Genomic DNA, 22346 nt, shown 5'->3' on the forward strand with positions numbered 1-22346 from the left:
TCATAGAGGTGTATCACACTCCAAGACTGAAGCATGAAGGATGGCAGAACATTACAGTTGCTCATTGTAATGACCCTTTACTGAAACATTAATCCTACCATCCTTTGAATTTCAAAGTATGAAGAATTTCTAAAATTTACCATTACTGTTTATATTTCATTATGTCTTTTACAATGTCAGATGGAATCAGGATCATCAAAATAATTAATAAATCTCAGCTGAACATGTTTATAATTTATGAAAATCATTTCGCAGACTTAATATGAAATTCAGGTAATAATCAGAATTGAACTTGACTCTACAGTTTCTGATTTTGTGTCTGGGAGGTAAGCATACTGCAAAACCAAAGTAAACCAGAAGTATTCATTCCTGAGAAAGTTTCTTCACTTTTCAGTAGAGACAATAGATATGGAAGAGGCAATTACCATACCAACCATGTACCTTATTCAAGGCAATCACATCAACATTAAATGCAAAATCTGTCTGCACAAAGTTATCAAGTCAGAATAAAGGCATAAGAAAATATCACCACAGATGTGACAATAAATGAAGCATAAGCAGAGACAAGGGAATTAAGTAAGCAAATTTTAAAAAGAAACCTCTGCATGGCAAGGACTGTGAGCGATAGCAAGCAGTTTGCACATGGAGGGACTGGTCCAGCATGAACCCAAGAGTGCTGAATAGGGATAAACAGCAGATCCACTTCAAAATCACATTCCCAATCCAAAATAAAATGGTAATACAGACATGCCCACAGAAGAGCAAAAACACCTCTCTAGTTTTACTTATATGGAACAGAATGAGTTCAGACCCCCTACTTTACTGACACATCAATAGATGAAGCAGCAATCAGAAAAGGATATGAAATGGAGCAATAATAGTTAACACCTACTACACTTAGCCTAGTCTTAAGCACATAAAGCTGTAGCAGAATTTTCCACTCCTTTCTGAGCTTTAAATGAAACTTTCACAAATAGCACTTTGGAGAAGAATATGGCAACTGCCATTACGGATATGAAAAGTACTAACTTGTTTAGCCAGCAAAGTCTAAACAAGAGCAATTGGCCACTGATGCATGGGCAGCTGAAGAGCAAAAATAAAAACCTTTTAAAAGTCAATGAAAAATTCCTATCCAAATAACAGATGCAACTGCTGCCATAATCTATGGGCTGATTTCCCATTCGTCTGGCACCTTGCAGAATCTACACGTCAACAATTCTCTATCCAGTGCCAACTTTTGCTTCAGAGAAGTCAAAAACCTTTATCATCTTAAGCCAATTCAAATCTTGAAAGAAAACAGCCTTGGTTAACCAAAAAATTCTTGAACTTTTCCTGTAGACACAATTTCAAAAGAATGAATAATTTTGCAGAGAGAACAGATGTTTTTGAACAGTCTGAGCATATTCCTCAGGATATGGCACACACAGAATTTTGTGAGCTGAGAACAAAACTAAAACAAAGAGCATTTGGAAAGCATACAATGCTCAGAATTCTTTTTAAATGGTCAGATAAACTAGTGCAACTGTGACAAGCAAAAGATTTTTTTAGGACATTTGGTCTCCTTATGAAAAACTACAGAATTTATTAAGGTTCTAATAGGATTAGTAAAATTTGCATATAATTATGAAGTTCCATGTTTCCTATTACTTAATTTTCAGTCTGATGGTTTCCTAACCTTTACTAAACACTTTTCTACAATGTAGGTCAAAATTGCAGCCAAAGTAATGCAATTAGAATCTTAAAGTGTCTATTTCTAATTATACTGTGACCTATAAAAAGTTAGCTGAGTAATGTCTAAGAGACTAGAGAAGACTGAGCATTAGGTTTCACCTCAACATCCAGTAAAAAGCTAAAATCTCCACATGGAAACAGGAGACCAAGAACTTTACACATTACAAACATTTTTTACCTTCAGAAGTGAAAGGCTTTAATTGTTCAAGCCTAAGATTGTGATTACAGAAGCTTTACAGTGTGTAGAATAGCGAGTGAAAGAGACTGAAGAATTCAGAAAGCTACAACTACAGAAAAAAAAATCTGCCAATTTTGCAAGTTAGATTCACAGTGCACAGGAAACACAATGTACTGTTTCAAACCAAACACATTTAGGTCATACAATACTTCTAAATGACTTCAAAACCGACTGATTTATTTAAAAAATCAAACTTTTAATTTATTGCTTTACACTTTTTTTAACATTTTGTAAAATATTTTAGCTTAACGGTGTCTTACCTCATGTATACTGAAGGAGAGTTCTCATTTTTCAGCTTTGCAAAAAAAGAACTGTCCCATTTCCTTTCCTCAGCTAAAAGAGTTACATGCAACCAGCAATTCAAAAAATATATGTCTGTTTGAAAGACAGACAAGTAAGCCATAGATGATCTGTAACCCAATCCATCTTCAGCGCACAGTCAACAGCTTTTGTTTTACAGTAAATGTAGAGAATTGTCTGCTGTCTCTACCTGTGTTATTGTGCAGATCAAGTTTAGGCCTGTCTGCTCTTCCCCTGCACGTTCTAAACTACAGTAGTGATTTCTCAACATCCAGATCTGCTGTGTGGCAGCTCACTGAAATTTCAGCCGACACTTGGAGACTTGCAATTAGCAAGGTTATTTTAAGCACTGACCTAAGTTCCAGCAGAATGTTTATGGCATTATGACAGGAAGGAATCCAGTATCATATCAGTCACTTGGTAACCCTGTAAAGCTGATCTTGGAGACGACACCCTCTAATTCACAGCATAAAATTTAATAACTGACACCAAATTTACTTCAGCTTTTGCTTTTAAGCTTTGAAAAGAGTGGAAATATCTACTTGGTTCATATTGGGAAGCTTAGAACTTATTTTAGGACCTGGTAGATCATATGCTTGGAACAAATGTATTAATAGGAAGTTATTACTTCCCTAATGGAGAGATTTATTTCTTACAAAACAGAGACTGTTACTTTTGCAATGTTCATATTTGTAATAATTAACTATTACATTCTAAATGTGAGAAGAAAATAAGTTTGAGTCATTAAACCTATTACAGCTGAACTCTATAACAATACCTTTTGGTTATTTTGAAAAGGGCTCCCTCTTCTGTACAGGCCTTTGGTAACCCTGGATTCCTTTGGAATTCTCTGGCAGTCTAACTATTTCTAAGTCATGCTTAAAGTCTCAGTCATTCCTCCACGCCCTCATTTGCTGTTCATTCTCATTCCTTCCCCTTCCCTCCTCCCTCCCCTCCTTTCTTTTTTTCTAATTCGTGGATCAGCTTTCCTGTTCCCACCCATCCTGATACTTCCAGTAGTGGCAGACCTAACCTCACACAGGGAACCAGCACAAACAGCTCACCTGACTGTACAGGTTAGAGCTGTACTTGTCAGCCAGTTCTTCTGTGTGCACACACACCAAGAGAGACTTTTCTGAAAGAACTACAGTCAGAAACTCTATTAAATTAGAGACTTTTGTTTAAAGGAGAGTAAATGAAGGGAAGAAAAACAAACCACAAAACCAACCAGCCAAACAAAATCCATGAAAAGTTGCTGCTTCTGCAAATTATTTCATAACTTCTACTCATCACTTATCACAAGAAACTACTGCTATGATGTTGCAGCAAAATTCACTGGAGGTAAAATGCACGGTTAAGAATACTAAGAGCACTAAGAAAACAATGGTGAAAATAACATAAACTCCTGTTATCCTTTTAAAATATCAAAGGTATCCTGAGTTATATACAAACTTGAGATGGCACTCAGAACAATTAGCAACAAGCTAACCATTAGAGATATCCCAAATGGCAAAATTCAAAATAAAATATAGGCAGCAAAGTCCTCAAATATATCACAAGATGAAGAGCTGGAGTTTTTGAATGAACTGACCACCCATACAGTTTTGAGATAGTCAACTCTCAGAAGGATACTGCAGTCACCCCAGATAGTGTAAAACACCTGAATGCATACACAGTGCTGAAATCTGAACAAAGACAGAAACATTGTCATCATTACATAACTACCTTCCTTCAGAAAAGCAACTTTATGAGAGAACATTTCTTATTAAATACCATAACATAACAATTTGAAGACATCATGAAAGCATTGGCTTGCTACCGCAGCATAGCTTCAGCCAGTAAACACTATCAGGAAGTTTAGAACAACTTCTGGCTAAATTTTTGAAAAAAAATCATTGCTCAAAATGATTTCAAATCATTTCAGTTAATGATTTCTTCAGTTTCAGCTTCAAATAATTTTAGCTTTAGAAATATTGTATGTTTCCTAGGAAAAACCTCAGTTTCCATCAGCTGCTAGTATTTAAACAAGTTGCTACATAGGCTACAGTAGAATGTATCCTTTTATCAATGTGAAATAGATTTTCTAAGTTAGTTAAAACTGTATTTTTTGCATGACACATTGAGATGCTGTGATTCTACCAGGGATTCCTCTGGTTTGGGGCTTAAATTGTAAAATACTGAAAAACTAATGGTGAATTGCTCAGTTCTCTCTTTGAAACTTGATTCATACCTGCCCAATAGCAGGAAATCCATTTTTTTCTTAATATCAGGTAACTCCGAGAAGCACATCTCAGAATGTTGTTTGCATTACTAGGCAGCTTTTCCTTGTTGATTGCAATCCCTGCTCCAAGAGGGAGCAGTGGATGAGTCAAGTTGGGTGAGAAAGGCACATAGACTATTGATGAGTTGGAAATGGACTCCCATCTTAATTAGAAAAGCTACAAAAACCATAAAATCATACCATGGTGAAAGAAATACAGGCAGAATAATATACATAAGCTGATGTTAATAATGAAACACTGTATAGCAGGAAGACAATTCAGCAAAGCTGCAAGGTTTCATCACAAGTGTTTTGAAAGGTCTTTATTGCTAACTGCAAAATGGGACACATTTTTAGTGAGTTATTCTGGAGGTGGAAAAGAGAGAAGGCCAGATGGAAAACATCTGAGGTTAGCATTAAAGAATGAGTCATATGTTTTCCCTGAAATACAAATACACTTTTGGAAGGGTTAGGTAAAATGCTCAATGAAGTGACACCCACAATAGATTTCATCACTTGTGTTGACTTACACAGTCTAAATGAAATTACTGGAGGTGTGTGTGTATTATTGATTTATATCTTTATTTGCTAAAAATGAGGAGTTATTTTAGAGGAAAAAAATTTCAGAACTTATCCTAAAGGCTTCTAATTTCAAACTTGTAACATTGCTGTAACTTTTATCAATTACATACTTTTGCTTGAGGTTTAATTCCTATGCTTTTCCCCTTGAGCTAACCTTTACAAATCTGACAGCCTACAAAATTTCTTTTACGAACTCAACATTTTTTATATAAAAGACTAAAAACGCAGTCCTTGTTTGCAACTATCTTGATGTTTTATAAGTATAAGCAACCAACCTGGATAAGAAGAGTTAAGCTAGTTTCAAATTTTCCAGTTAAAGAAATCTTCACTGGAAAAAAATTTTCTTGATTTAAACCAAAACTTTGCTATGAAATTTCAACTGGAAAGTCTTCTCAAAAGCAGAACAGGCTTTCTCTCCATGATATCCACTGTGTATAAGTGACTCAAATGTGTATGACTAAAAAAAAAATGTTTTACATCATTCTATTACATTTCTGTGATTCTTAATGGCAATAAAAGAGACCAAAATTCAGATCTCTTTTCTACTTGATATTTACTGATTCATGCAAGTGTAGCTATCTTTGGAGTACATCAAAGACCTACACACAATAATTCAAGGTGGGTATCAAGAAAAGTGTTGCATGCATGATCTTTTCTTCTTCTAAAAGTTTTAAGATAAAATTCAAGATAAAGACATTATGATAAAATTCAATTTGTGTATTTGAAAATAGCAGAATAGGATGGTTATATTCTCTTGCAGGTAACATAACCAAGTCTAAATACAGAAGTGGGAATGATCAAACTTAATAAAGATTCAATTAAAAGATCATTTTATTATTTCCCCTAAAATTTTCCCTAAGCACCCCACCAAGTCATTATAAGCAGAAATGGAAAACATTTCAGTTACGAACAACAAACAGATTGAAAGCAAAGCAGATGAATTTTAAAAATACAGTTTTTGCTGTCTACCTCCATAATTAAAAATTAAAGTTTAACAAATGTCTCCCAAGTGCTTGTCCAATTGCCTGTATTTGCATTTATTTAATATCTTCAGAATAACTACAGGAGGAAATGCATCTATGCAAGACAAAGAGAGGTAGCAGACATTAACATCTCCTTTTGATAAAGGAAACAGGGAGTACCACCCTTGGCACTTTCCTTACCATAATTTAAATGGAATATTATTGAGAATCACTTTTTTTCACTGCAAACCTATGAGGTACCCCTTGGCTGCAGACTATCTTCCATTAGCACCCAGCCAGACTGAAGATTTAATCTCTTCCTCCCTACACTTTCAAATGCTTTCTTTCAGGAAACAAGGAATTAAATGGACCTGCTTGGAGCGCACACATTGACTCCCTTGTTATTCTAGCAAACAGCTGAACTAAAAGCAGTTGAAGCTGCAGATTTCACTCACACAAGTCAAGCTTAGAATCCTATTAAAAATCCTCAGTGCATTATCATTACAAAGTATGAGCTGACATATTTGAAGACATATACTGCAATTCAAAGACTAAGCGGAGTCAGACTTCTCTGTTACAAAATTTCATCATCCTCCTGACAAACCAAAAGATAAGTAAGGTTACTGGAGAGAAACACTTTCTCTAAATTGCATTTCTAAAATTCCACAGAGAACAAATAGAATAAATAGGTTGAACAAGGACCGCACTTTTAGTCTTTTCTATAAAAGTATTGAGTTCATCATTCAAAAACAGTTTTCTGAAGGATTTAATAATGAAAAACTCTAAACATGGTATTTCCTAGGAAATGAAAGGCTGGCTAAATCTGGTTTTCCTTCTCCTATTCCAAGCAATTGATTGTCACATTCTAGACATTTCTAAGCAATAAGATTACATAATTCAATTTTTTTTTAAAGAAAACAGCTGTTACATCCAATATTCATGACCTGTAAATTTTCCATATCAAGCTATTCAGCTGCTGTTTCAGTCCATGTGAGTTGCAGTGAAATGAAACTGTGCAGAAAGCCAAATAGTTTTATTCCATAGTTAAATGAATGCCCATATTGTTCCAAAGCAACAGAAAGAAAACAAAACCTACAAAAATCTTGGTCTTATCACTGCTTCAGTGGACTGGAAGCCCCTTATTCAACCCACACGCAAAATCAGTACAGTATTTTGTTGCATATTTCACATTGCTTCTTATTAGCATCTGATATGCACAGCTGTATGTGCTATGTGTGAATAATTCTTACAGAACTTCACAGACAGAAAGAAAGGAGCAGAAAACTCACACAGAGATTTTTAAGACAGAGCACAGATACTTCTGAAGATCCATGCCAGCTCTCATAATCAGCTACCTCAAATTTAGCCTTTCATCTTTTTCACTGGTTTTGTTGTGATTGTTTTGGTTTTTTCACTGAAGGATAAGTACATTTGGATAAAAGGACCTGATCATTTAGAAACATATTTAGATAACGGATATTTAGATGTTCCTAAACTTATCAAAGGAAGGTAAACAAAATCCATTAGTCTCCTTAATACATAAGGACATTTCTCACGCTAAAATTTTATCATGCTGGGTGCATTGTTTCCGGGATGTTGCTACATTGATGTCTGCACTTCTTCCAGAAAACTGATTTTGTAATAACTCTTACCACAAAATATAAGTTCTCATTTTGTTTTAAATAAATTTGGAACTGTAAACAAAGCAGTAAGAGAACCATGCTGCTACAGAGAGAGAGTTTGCCTTGGGGGCTGCCTGGGAGGGTGAGGGGTGATAACAGCAGTGGTCTCACCATGGGTTGAACTCCCTAACTTGCTCATACTGCTGATTTTTCTACCAGTTTATTCTGGACATCCTACAACCCCATTGTGTCTGTATGGTCTGCACTACGTCAAGTGTGCAGTGGGTGTGCTGTGCAAACAACTTCAAAGCAGGAGGCAAAACCCGCCAAAATATTAATTTACCCAGTGATCCATGTAAACCTGAAGAAGTTTTAATTTTGTATCCAAGCAGGAAGGGCTGGGATTATAGGTATCTCCATCTTCAGGGACACCCTTAATTTAAACAGTCTCCTGCTAGTGGTATTACCAAACTGGTATTTTTCTGACATAGAGAAATAGCAGCAAATCACTGTAGATACTGAATGTTTCAAGGCAGCAAAAGTACATATCTATATATATGTACATAAATGCCCACCTATTTGTCTGAGGCTTCCATGTCATCTTTACCACCACAAGATCAAGCATTCTATTTTGCAAGTATGCTTAACTTGACATTAGTAAAGTTTTTTTTCAGATAAATATTTTATAAAACTTGCCAATCACTATTGGTAATGCTCCAAAGTGCTGTGCATGTGAAAGCAAACTTTTCCTATCCCTCCTTATTTCTTTTTCCCTCCTCAGCAGGACTAGGCAGCTCCTGCAGCACTAGATGGTGCTGCAGCACAGCTGCAGCAGAACCTGCTGCCTCTGATGTCTGCTGGACCTGAAATGTCTCACTGCTCTTTTTAATACTGAAGTTACTAAATACTATTGCCCAGGGCCTCTGGGTGTTTTATTTCTTTGTTTTAACATAAGTTCTAGCTTTCTAGGACCCTACGCTTTTTGTGGCTTTCTTGCCCATGCTGTAAGAACAGAAATAAGGAATAAGATGAAAACTGACATACATAATAAATGCAATTAATTACACACAAAGGAATTTTTAAGGTTATCACTTACTTTGTCTTATATAGTGAACCAAGAAGAGAAATAGCAAAGATCTTCCTACTGTACTACAACACAAAACTTCTACCTTGTGAAGGTAATTTTTCTAATAGAAATACAATGAAATAAAAATCACAGAAGTAACTAAAAAAAGCACAACACTATAAATATGTTGTTTACATGTTAAAAAGTAATTCAAATGTGTTATTAAACTCTCCATTTCTGTACTTGCATAGAGTTCAACAGCATCCTAGGAGTATAAAGTTGCCTATGTGTGCGTTTGCTCAACTTTATTTAAATGTTCATTAGTTTCCTGTCTTTCTTTATATTACTAAATACAAATATTTTGATTTTGTGTATTTATTTTTAATTTTTTTCTATTATTGTTGTATTTTTGCTATTGTTATCATTGCTGTTACTATTATTGTTGTTGTTCTTACTATTATTTCTGTTTGGTTGGCCCTGCTACGTCGACCTCCATGCACTGGGTAATTTGCCAATTGCAACTGGTTCTGCAAGAGAGCAAAGTCCATTTGCTGGGGAAGGAAGGCCTTCAAAGAAGATTTGAAACATCTAATAATTGCTGTTTAATGGAGAATTTTTAGGAATTCTTGTAGCTGTTTAATTTATAGTTCCTCCTCATTCGCAGTATTTCACTACCAAAATTAAATCACCTCCCTTCCATAAATGCTAAAAGCTGTATTTCCTATTCAAGGACAAACTATTCAATCATCAAGGCAACAAAATCATTAGTCATTCAATTATAACAACTGAATCTTCAGCTTTCATAGGGGAACAAACAAAACTAAGAATAAAACCTCCAATAAAATCAGCAAGGTCAGATTCCAGTAATGCAGGTTGGTGTCAACACAAAGCCGGGGGCTGACTACCCAGATGCTGCAGGAACATACCACGACCACACTCAAAAAACTGTTTGAAGTAAAAGTAAGTCCTGCACCCTAATAACCTGTGCATTCACTGATTTGAGCGTACTAGAAAATGTATTAAACACTTTAAACTGATTATTTTTCACCCCTTTATGGTTATAGACATTACACAAGCCCAGATTTCAAAACAAAAATGCTCTACACAGAAGTAAGGCCCATGTGTAGCACTGTCATCTACTTCCCTCCTTCATTTTTAATGCAGTAAGTGTTCTCAAACATGTGCTCTGTCAGACTCCTGCTCTCCCCACAGCGTGGTGCTCCAGGTTTAGGAAGGAAGCAGGGATTTTTGAAGCAGCCATTCAGCATGGCAGCAAATGACTCAGCATTGTGCTTCAGCCAAGGACAAACAGGAGGAAGAAAATTAAAAATGACAGGAATCAGATGGGAGATTTGGAAGACAAAAAACTTTGAGAGAGAACCTTAAAACAGCTGAAAGGAAAATAAAACAGGAGAGAGAAGCTGGAAAATAAAGCTAGCCAACAGCTAGAACACGATTTGCAACCTAACAAATAAAAGTCCCAAGCCAATCTGCACCTGAATCTGATGTGTATTCTTGTGAATAAAGGAAAATGCATTTTTCAGATGTTCTGTAAGATATCCATATAACATGGGTTTTTCCCTGGCAATTTTCAAGCAACCTCTTTAATAATTCACAGGTGTGGCTCCTTGATTCTGATTTGCTGTCTCCTGTATCAGATTACACAATAGAAAAGAAAATCCATCTAATAATTGAGAATTGATCAAATTCACAAATCACACCCAAATGCTGCAACTACAAACCTGAGCACCTGAGCACAGTAATTTAAATTGCAATGGAGGTTGCCATGAAGTCTTTGCTGCTCAAATGGTCAGTTTGGTGATTTAGCTATTCATTAGCTTTAAAAAAAAAAAAAAAAAAGAAAAAGGAAGAGAAAACCAACATTGAGAGATACTAAAACTATTTCATCCATACTTAGGATCACAACTGAATCTTTAACTGATTTGAGACAGGGGAGCTATTCTTGCAGATCTCAGCTGAAAATCAAAAGCACATCACCTAAATTGTAATGTGGTTTAAAAAAACATCTTCATCACTTCTTATTCTACCTGAAGTTTGAAAGTAATACAGCATTCAGGATTTGAGAGCTTTCTGAAGGTAAACAATCCTATTTGTAACCAAAAATGCAATGTTCCTTTGGAGAAAAGAGAGTGGGCTCCCTTCCCATGTATTCTTCAATTTACCTCTGTTTTAATGCCTCATACTGAACTGCTGGTCTAGATTCCTAAACAAGGTGAGTACTTACTCTTTGAAGAAGAGAAGGTTATATTTGTAATAATACATATGAGGTTACCCATTTTACTGTGTAAAATTTGGTATTTGAATCCAATGTATCAAAATCATTTATTTCAATTTAAGATTCTAGTCCCATGTGAAAAAGGGATCCTGTACAGATAACAGATAAACAAATATGTAGTAAACTGTTTTGTCTTCAGTTAAACAGTTATACCAAGCATCTGAACTATTGGGAAGTCCCCAGAAATACTGTATGAAAGAAGTGCATATGACCTTAGCAAAGAAAACACATGCTAGCTACAGTGGTACCATGTCTGTGCAAATCCTACTGTATTGCCTTGGAAATAGCCCTCTTCCCTTTGTTTTATCATGAGTCTTACGGTATCTGATAATATTCTTAAGTGTCCAGATTGTGAAATTCATTTGGGGCCTAAAAATCCTAGATTTAATTAAAAGGATTTTAGCTTTGTTTTCTTCCTCAAAATACCCATGGAGGAGCAAGTAAGAATGTTCAGGTTAGCATCTTAGCTCTACGATGTTAGAGCATAGTTGGCTAATTGTTTTGCAGACTTCCATTTCATGATTTTGTCTGCCTGGCTGCTGGACAGTGCTGAGATGCAGAAAGAGATGTCAGCCATACCTTTCATACAAACTGATTGTGTGGTGTATCAACGACACAGCTTAATGATCTTAAAATACAATCTGTTTCTTTATTTTGTGGGGCCTTTTGGATAGTTTACTGTACTCAAAAGTACAGACACTTGGCACCATTTGAAATAAAACATTTCTCCTTGACTATAATTTTTTTTTCCCCAAAGGGTACTTACCATACTCTGTCCCTTCCAAAGATTTTATTCTGTCAGTGTATAAATAGACATACAGACACAGAGAAGCCCCTCAATATCTATGGAGCACAAGGTGAACTGCAAACATAGAGATCTTACACATAATAATGGTGCACTAATGTGAACTGGAGTATCATTTCTCTAGTAATATAGGGCAGGTAATTTGGAAGAATTTTTGACAAACACCAGAAATGCATGAGGAATAAATGCATATGCAAGGGTAGTAGTGGCACTGTATTTCTGTTATGGTACTACAAACATAGACATATAAATACACTTACACATATATATGCCCATGTATGTATGTCAGTTATGAAAATAACATATTTCATTATTTCAGATCACAATCACACTACAAATGCATGGATAAAATCATCTTTTCCCTATACATTAGCAGACAAACTATGATTAAATCTACAGAACCTATTATGAAGAAACTTGCTTTCTTGCCTGTGGAATATCTGCATTGTTTCTATCAGAGGCAAATGTATTCATCTCTACACAAAGAGATGAAAGGCCACACCAAAAGAGAAGACTGTATCCTGGAGCTTGCTTCAAGGCCCTTTTGAAGTATGGAACCACAGAGAAGGGCATGTATGGCTCCAGAGCCAGCTGAGGAGAATAAAAGAATATGGCTCAGACATTTCTGTGATACCTTTTTCAGCTAACACAGATTAGGACAAGGAAGTACACTGCTCAGCGGGAAAGGAAAACTGCCAAGTACTACTGGTAGATTTTATATTTTTGTGAAAACTTATAAATGTTCTGTCAGAACTTTGGAGGGCTTTGATTGCTGTAGTATAACACTGTAATGCAGTGCTGCTTTAGGCCTTTTGAATTATATGTGTTTTCCAAAAACAAATGGAAACACTTCCAAAAAAAGAAGAGCTCTATCTTTTGAAATGCAAGGGTTAGAATCATAACTGACTGCATGAAAACTGCTGTCTTTCTCCAGGGAATCACTTACAGGGAGAAACTGGCAGGCATTAGTTCTCCTTTTGCCTTCTCTACAAGAAAATACATAGAACCTGTTTGTTTTGCTGACTTACTAAGCAATCACATCAATCCACAGCAGGGTTTCGAATAGTTAGCTACTGAAAAAGGGATTTCATTCTGAGGAGTAATTCACATAATGCAAGTGGCAAATATCCAAGGATGTTTAAAAATCACCAACTTTCAGAACCTGCTCTTATTAAAATGCAAATTTGTTATGTAATTGAGATATTCATGCTGCATTTTTGGCATTCACACAGCCATCATCCTATAACCTGAAATTTCTTCTGTCAACTCTCCATAATAAAAGCTCATAAGGAAATTTTAAGCATAATGTAACAAACTAAAAAATAAAAATTTCTTACATTTTGTGCAATTTTCTGTGCCTGACTGTGACTGTTCCCTTATGCCATATTAGAATTTTTGGATTTCTATTATAAGTGACACATAATCATAAATTGAAAAAGTAACAAACCCAGCCCCTATAATGGCCAATAAGTAATACATCCACAAAGACTAGAAATACACAAAGCAAGAAAACACCTGTGAACACCTCATTCACAATGCAGATCAGAAATAGGTGACTGCCATAATACATAATATTATTCTACCTTCTAACATAGAGACTCACATAAATCATTAAGAAAAAATCCCCACTAGGATTTATGCGACATTGCTTTTGTGTCTGCTTTTGCTTACACACACATCTATATTTGCACAGATATCCATAAACAATTCTTGCAACAGTCACAGCTATGATAACAAATTCCTTTCACTTACTTTTGAATAAAGATAATTATATACTGTTGATGACCTCTCATTTTAAAATTTGACAGTACTAAATCTTACCCACAGCATTGAAATAGTATTAATTTACAGTTTTCCAGGAAATCTGAACATCAGTATATGTTATAATCATTACATATGCAAATACTAAACACAATACATTCTCTCAGCAAATGTATTTCTTAAAGAATTTGTCCAATGGCCTAACATATAAAATTTTTTCATCATAATGAAATTTATATCATTACAGCATCGTATCCAGTAAATATTTCTATTTTAATCAGACAAAGATATAGGCTAGAGGAGACCGTAATAGGTAACATCTGTGCTGGAATATGATAGTCACTTTAATATTTCTCCAGAGACCATTGGTAGAGCATATTAGCTCATTTTCTACAGTTGTATTAACATATTTTAATGTAGGAGCAATATGGAGAGAGGAGAGGAAGAAATAATAATTTGTATTGATTCAAAGTGCACTTAGATACATTCATGTCTTGGTGACATCTACAACAACAAAATTTTGGAGTAAGTATATTTCAAAAGTGTAAATATCTAAATGAAAATGAGATTTTGCAGTTTTTATTTTAGAACTAGAAGAAGCTGTGAGTCGTAGAAGACCCAGTTTTTTCCTCATCACAGGCAAATGTTCACCTTTTTCTTCTAAGTCTCCTGACTGCTGAACAATCTAAATGTCTATTTTAGGACAACTTCAACACCTCCACAGCACTGCAGATGCTGCTGTACTCATATCTACAAACTCCCTGAACTACACATCACCCTTCTCTGTCCAAATATGTCAGTGAGAACCAATGAATGCATCTGTATCCTTGGAAAAAGTACCACAGCCTGCAGAATTTTTGCTCAGTGTGTCGTTACGTGTTTGCTCTGCAGAAACTTAAGCTGATTAAAGGAGCTATTCATATTGTCCCTTGCTTTAAGGGAAGGGCTTAGATACTCCACACAGTGTTCAAAATTCCTTTCCCAAAGGCCATGTCTACGACCTCAAGTGAGTCTATCAGGTAACATATGCATTTTCTTTTCTCTTTTTTCTTTTTTTAATCTGTTCTGCCCAAGCCTGGATGGAATATCCAGTGCTGATGTTCTACCCCTCCAAAGAATATTCAAAACAGTAATTCAAACATTTTTTATTGGTCACCTTCCCTGCCTCTTCAGAAAGAAAGTCCAAGCTTAAAAGGGTCCAGAACGCTGTCTGCAACATTTTTTAATTATTCATTTCTCCTGATAAATTATGCAAGCAAGATCTTCCATTATCTCTAGGGCTACCAGTTAAGGCTTCTCCAGCTTTTAGCTATTTTTATTCCCTTGATACATAGATAACAGCATACTGACCAAACAGTACTCACTTCTCTACTCAGAAACAGTAGTAGGAGAAACCTCCTATTGTTTCTCAATTTTTCCTACTTTTCATTAGCTCCCAACTCTTTGAGCCTCTTATTTTATTCTAACCAGCAGCTTTCTATCTTAATTTTATCCAGCTTTCTTTAGAAGGCAACTGAGTCTCCAGTAAAATATATCTGCTCTTTCTGTGTTCATACAAAGCACAGTCATGCATCATCTTGCTCAGCTGTCATTTAGCTTAGAGATATCTAAGTACCAAAAAAACACCTCTCTTGCTCATTTCAGTGTAAACATTCCACTGCCTAAAATTCTGCTTTTCCGAGCTCAGACTGCCATAAATCCTGACAAGTAACTTTGCACCTAATATGTAAATTTAATTAGTACCTAGAAAATTGGCTTGATAATCACTTTCATCCTTGGAGGCACTGACCTGGTAGGCAAGTGAACAGCCCAGGATGGCCCTCTGCACAGAATTGGCCTCTGTTTATGTTTGATAAAACATAGCAAGGGATTTGGACAGTTTTTGAGGGATGTGTGGAAAGTGATTTTTCCTCTCTTAGGCAGAAGAGAAGTTAGCCTAAGAGCTACAAAACCAAGATTACTTTTACAGGTGTGCTGTTATTGCAGTAGAGCACATTAAGATGTGGTAAACAAGTCACATCTTTTTGCATAAAAATTTCAGTCTGAGCAAGACTGTAGAATTGCCAGACAAGTTGGAAGGTTTCTAAGCAATCTGATTGTTTGACCAGATAACATTTGAGAAACACAGATCTATTTCTGCTATTCCTCGACTTTTTTCCAAATCAAGGAATATGCTCAGGCCATAGGGGAAAACTGAAAATTTTTAAAAAGTAGGCTCTATGAAGCTACTCAGAAAATTTTAAAAAGCTAATTAAAAAGGAGGGGAAGAGAAAGATATCTACTGTACCCTGGATTTTACAATTTTCAAAATGCTCAAAGTGTAATGGAAAAAGGAATAACCTGTATCTAACTGCAGATATAATATATTCTAATACACTTTAAAATCTTTACGATCTTGTTTTGATAATTTCTTACACTGTCCTCTTAGCCAGGATTTAAATTCAAGGAAAAAGAGCACGTAAAAAGTCTTTGTCCCACAAAAAAGTAGAAACAGAGATAGTGAAAGGATAACCGTTACAGGATGTTTGATCTCTATCCAAAGGTCATGAACATTTTCTGGTAGGAGTCAAGAGGAAAAGGTGAGAGATTCAGTCAAAAGGCGTTTGTGACCGACCCAGGAATCCTGGAAAAAGATGACTGAAGTCTCTCTACTTGGAAAGAGAGACAACAGCAGTGTCTGCAAAAAAGACACTATCATAGCATAAATTGTTTGTTTCTATGTCAATAAATGATATATGGTTCAGATACTAAAGTCACAAAGCAGGGGGGGAGTGCTAACTCCAAACTAAGTTCTAAATTAACAGACATCTCAGATAAAGAATATTACACTAGATCATCCCAAATTACTTTTCTTTTTTTCCAAAAAGATAGAAAGCAGCTACCAATAGTTTGAAACAGTAGACCTTTTCTTGTGAGAGTTAAGGGATATAAAGTAAAGCAGAACAGGAGCTGAATCCAAGTTACACCTCAGAAGGATTCCAAGAAAAATTTTGCTGTAAAAGCAAATATATTTTATTAAAAGTATAAAAAACTTAATGGATCATGAAAGCATCTCAGCATTTTAAGACAATACAAGGACACAGACAGCACTTGTATATTTGCTTGTACCAAAACCATAATTTTTAAAAATCTCTTTTACAATATTCACAATTGCTAACAGCTACAGAGAATGTGTTAGAGCAATGTAAAACTACCATAGAACAGCTTGAGTTAAGTGCAATGCCAGATGAAGGACTAAAATAGGACATTCTGGAATCTGAAGAGTTACAGCTCATCCAACTATCTTCCTGAAGCACTCATGTGAAGCTGAGCTTTCCAGGAAATTTCTCAAGGGACAATATAAGAAAAGCCTCCCACTCATGCTATGTGGCTGGTTCTGAGAAAGGGCACTGCAAAAGTGAGACAAACAAGTATTTTCAAAGGATCAGTGGTGGGTAGTAAAGCCCTAAGTCATGTAGCACGAAAAGAAACCAGCAGCAAACACAAAAACCCTAGGGAACAAGCCACAATAAAGAAACACTGCTCTTGACTACAGAAAAAGCAGAAGCACAGACAGATCTGCAACTGAGATATTGAGTAAATTTTCACAAGAGAAAGATGATCTGTGTGCTGAGCAATTTTTCTAAGGAATAACACAAAGAGTCTGCTGTGGCCTGGATCCCCAAACCAGTCTTATCGCCACAAGTCAACTGACAGCCAGAGGAAAGAAATCAACTCTAAGCATCCAAAACAAATAGATTCATGAAAATTGAATCAGACATCTCCTGGCTGAGGAAAACAAACAGCGAGAAAATGAAAAATTGTTTGTCTTGCTGCTACTTTTGCATTTTGAAAATTATAGTCAGAAACCAGGATGTTATAGACTTTTATGCAGTGTCTATACAATTCATTTTTCCCATTATGATTTGGACAAAGGAGCAGAAAGAATATTTCTTAAATTTGCAGATGAAAACAATGAGTGTGCTTGGAGGAGATACTTGTGGAATGAGATAAAAGAAAAGAAAGTTTAATAACAGACAAAAGTAAAATCCTACATGTAAAATTTCATGGATAAGAAAGAGATGAAAACACCACATTGTGGAAAATGAGATTGGGAGCTGCGGTGAATTACAAGCTGAACTTGAGTCAATCATCTCCTGCTGTTTTGGAAAGCAAGAAAATGCTAAACTGGTATGTATTGTTTGAAAGATATGTGAAACACTTTTTCCAGTCTACTCAGCAATGGTAGTAGAGACCACTGTCAAGCCTGGGCACAACAGTCCCAGAAGGACACACATCATTGGGAAGTAGCCCCTCAGGAATATTGCCAGAGGACAGAAGAAAAACAATATCTGTATGAGGATGTAGTTGGATTTTTTGTTTGGTTTGGATTTTTTGTTTTGTCTTTTACTTCGTTTTTGTTATATACTAGATAAACTATTCAAAATTTATCTAAACTCTATGTTATATTATACCATATAAAATAATTTCACAACACTTGTTTCTACAGTCATATTTCTTTTTGTCTGTATAGAGTTTTACAGGTCAGCAGGTTACAGAAGTTCTGTATTCCTAATGTGTTAGTTCAAACTTTCCTTCATTTGTTTACATAGCTAAAACCCTTAGGACAGTATTTTATGAACTCCCATTGACTCTTGTGACTTCAAAAATAAACTCTACAAAGAAGAAAAACCATGAGGAATGCTATTCATTCACTGACTCAATTTATAAATAAAATGTATTAGTGGACATATGAGGGTGAGCTGTACGTACAGAACATTCCCATTTCATAAGCAGGCACAAATCAGTTCTGCTTGTGCTTTGAACCAGCCCAAAGCTGGGTGCAAACACCACCCACAAGCTCCACAGAGCTCCAGTTTCAGCTCAGCACTGTGCTAATACAGCCACAAGCAACTCCAGATGAGGACTAGCACCAAGCCCAGCAAGACTTCTCATGCCTGCCTGCAGAAATCTTCTCATAGTATCTGATAAAAACTTACTGCACATTGTGGATTTAGTCCTTTCTTTTTGTCAAAACCTGGCAATGTCTATCATAATATTTTTAGAAAAATGGTGGGATCATTAATAAATCAAGATCAGCTCTCTTTGGTTAGGATTTATTACAGTACCACGACTCTGATTGGTGTTAGTATACAGTGTTGTATTTTAAGACAGTTTACAGCTACAGTCTTAAAATAAACACAAATAAAATACCATTGCACTGAGTGTGAAGGAAGACTGTGTTCACATAAACAGGCTTCAGAATGCAACTCTGAAGACAGCTCACTCTGAAGAGATAACATTTGTGCTATTTTTGGAGACTGCTACCCTCAAAAGCATGCTTCATCTGCTGCAGCAAACCAGGCCATGCAAATGAACATACACTTATGGTCCCAGGCATTAACTATTTGAATTTTGCCTTAAATTTCAAATGAGTGGCTCTATTTACTGGAATGTTGGGAATTTTACTGGAATTTTGTTTGGGAGTTTTAGATACAGAAGCCCGTTAAAATCAGTGGGAATATTTCTGGGCACTTGTGAGATGGCCAGTCAGGTTACTGATAATGTCTTTTTGCTTGCTTTTGGAGAATGAACACGTTCATGAATATGGTTATGACTGTTGAATTAAGTGATGAGCAAATAACATTGCAAAAATCTGATAATTGAGTGGTTTCTATTACCTCCCTTAAAAGGATTTATTCACTTGTTAACCCAGGCTGTTGTCGGATCTCAAGATCTCAGTCCTGAGATGCTGAGCCTCCAAGACCAGCTTGGGGGGCTCGGGAGTCCTGGAATGTTGCCAGAAGTGTCTGGTAGCTGGACTTTAACCCTACACAGGAGACGACAAGGATGAGGGCTTCACAGGGTGAATGGTGAAGGGATTAGTTAATTAGAGAGTGAGACACAAGGTTTAGGATTTATGTACAGGGGGGTTTAGAGGAGTAAGATGGAGGAATTGGGGTGTGTCCTGTCCTCCTTCTTCTTCCTTACTCCTCCATCTTCTTTGGCCACGGTGGCACCTTTGGATTGGTTAATACTAAAAGTACACCGAGTTATAAGAATAGATGGTATTGGGGAAAAATGATAAATATTGTACACGTCACAATGGGTATAAAGATAGGTGCCTGCCCCGGAGGGCAGAGACAGTGTGCCCATGGCTGACTGCTGAGCAGATCTTTGTTAGGCTGAAAGAACATCTTTTAGATAAACAATTAATAAACATAAAACCAGAAAGAAGAACTGAAGCCTCTTCTCGTCCTTCGACACGCGGGCTGCCCCAAGGCCACCCCCGGGCCTTCCAGGCCCCTCAAACAGCCGAGATAAACCGGACAGGCTGTCAGATATGCTTCAGCAGTTAGGACAAGCCCTTTTGTTGATTTTACTAACAGCAGAGTTGAAAGAGACACCTTCCCTGAGAAGCCTGTGAGACAAACCCCATCGTACCTTGAGCTGCACCAGGTGCACATCCACGTGCTTGCTGTCCGAGTCCTGCTGGACGGAGTGGGTCAGGTCGCGCACCCTCTCGGACGTCATCCGCAGCCAGGTCTCGATCTCCGGCAAGTGGAGAACGATCTTCCAGTCAGCACCCGTGTGCAGAGGAGGGGGCTTCTCATACTGCTGGCCAGAGTCCAGGTCCTTCATGACGTCCCCTTCCCCTTCTTGTTCTGCCGTGGGAGTCATGTTTATGAGCATGGGAGAGGCATCAGATGGCATGGGATCCAGTTCTTGTGTCCTCATGGGAGAAAGTGCTACATCCATGGCTAGCGTGTCAAAGCCTAAACCATACTTCTTTCAAAACCAGCTGCAAAGATAGAAAGAAAACACACCACTGTTTTGAAACCAAATTTAGAAACAAAATGCTCAAAGACAAGGAGTAAATGATAATGTCTGATATGTATTGCACATCTAAAATTCTTCACCCTAAAACTCTATACTGAATTTCAAGACCAAATAGATTTTTTCAAAATAACTTTGTTGATTTGAACACAATCTTTGTATGAGTAAAGTAACGACTATTGCATTTCTCTCATTGTAATTTCCAATTGTAATTTTTCATCTAATTTCCAATCACCTTGGAAATTACAGTTTTCATTAATGAAAAGTAGGTTCTGATTTTTTACAACTGTAACAAATAAATGAGCATTGACAAAGTCAGCAGAACTTTACTGAAGTCCGCAAGTTAATACAAGACTGGTATCCATAAACGAGTACATATTGGAACATATTCCTTGGCCTGAAATTTAAGACTAAACACAGAATATTTCAAGATTTATTTAAATTTCCCTACTGTCCACTTGACTATTGATCATGTACAACAAAAAAATTGCACAGAAACTTGAAGCAATTATTGAGGACACTTGGTTGATTTCTTGATTTTCCTTTTGAACTTTAAATTCTAGCAGTTTTGTTAGATTAAGAACTGTTGCAATAACTAACAATTCTAACAAAGCATGGATATAATAATTCCCTAAGGTAAAAACATGTACCTAAAATTAAAACATCATTTAACAAAGTGGCTTCATGAAAGGCCAAATACTCTGTCATCAATACACACTTATGAGATCCACTGAAAAAAGTAAATAAGTAAAGTATTTTACTTTGTACTTCTTCTTCTCTATGTTCTAGTTACACGTGTACTACACATGAAGAAGGCTGCTATAAAATCTACGCATAAAAAAAGGAAAAAAACCCACAAAACCAAAAACAAACAAGCCAAAAAATAACCCAAAACAATTTCACTTATTTAACATAAAATCTATAAGACTGTAGGAAAAACAGACTTTTCACTGTTCAATCAACACTGTGACTACTGAGTTATAATCCTAAATATTTCAGGGGGAGTCTCAGCATCCAGAGATTACTGCTGCAGGCAGTGAGAGTATTAAAAAAGTATCCATTCACAATTTCACTTGTCATAGCCAGGAAGGGCAAAAAAATTATATTTTATGTTAATTTGATTTTATTTTCTACCCTGCCACTATTTAGTAAATCAGTGTTTGCACATCTATCATGCTCACAAAACAGTACATTAAAGTTATACTAAGTAATAACACTAAATATAAATTTGGTACTTTAGAACAACAACTTTAATCATTGCAATCAAGCAAAGAAAATTAAAGAAGAATCCAAATATTCTCAGTGCCTGCTGTATAATTTCCAACTCTTTTAGCTCAAATTTTGAAAAATCATTAATTAAAATGTGTTAAATAAAAAGTTCTGCAGCAAAGGTAGGTGAAAGTAACATTTCAGCATGCTAAGTATTTTCTAAGTTTATCTCTTTACATTACCTATTTTTCAGCTTAAACTCTGTTTCTAGAAGTACTCAACATAAATTGTTAGGAAAAAAACAGTGCAATAACATTTTTGTCTGAGACATTGCTGACCATAGCCCCGGTTCTAAAGCATAGAATTCACTCAACAGCTGAACCTATGTCAACATTTTAAACGTATTATTCACATTATTTTCTCCTGAAAGTGAAAGTTTGGTGAAACACACGTGGTCCTTATTTCTGCATGTTTACTGTTAAACTTGTGAACCAGAGAAACAGCTGTGGACCACTAAATGATACCAAAGCACAGGAAGAGCAGTGCTTGCTTCCTAGGTTTTTCACAAAAAAAAAAAAAAAAAAAAAAAAAAAAAATCAAACAAAACAACCCTGGCACTCTTGCAGAGTTTTTCAGTATGACTCAGCTCTAGTAAGGACGTTAAAGCAATTAGCAAGGAGAAATGAAAACATGCTCCT

The 22346-nt window shown here is 36.0% G+C and overlaps 1 protein-coding gene across 5 annotated transcripts in view; it reads right to left on the minus strand.

Moving 5' to 3' along the window:
* The window catches only part of AKAP6 (A-kinase anchoring protein 6), a 258549-nt gene that overhangs the window by 191536 nt on the left and 44667 nt on the right, over window positions 1-22346 (minus strand). For all 5 annotated transcript variants that reach the window (XM_074542704.1, XM_005479848.4, XM_005479847.4 and 2 more), the window contains exon 2: window positions 20047-20404. In XM_074542704.1, the coding sequence (XP_074398805.1) occupies window positions 20047-20361 (315 nt within the window). In that variant the 5' untranslated portion in view covers window positions 20362-20404. The remainder of the gene's footprint in view (window positions 1-20046; window positions 20405-22346) is intronic.

This window comes from Zonotrichia albicollis, chromosome 6, assembly GCF_047830755.1.
Source record: "Zonotrichia albicollis isolate bZonAlb1 chromosome 6, bZonAlb1.hap1, whole genome shotgun sequence".
Taxonomy (NCBI): Eukaryota; Metazoa; Chordata; class Aves; order Passeriformes; family Passerellidae; genus Zonotrichia; species Zonotrichia albicollis.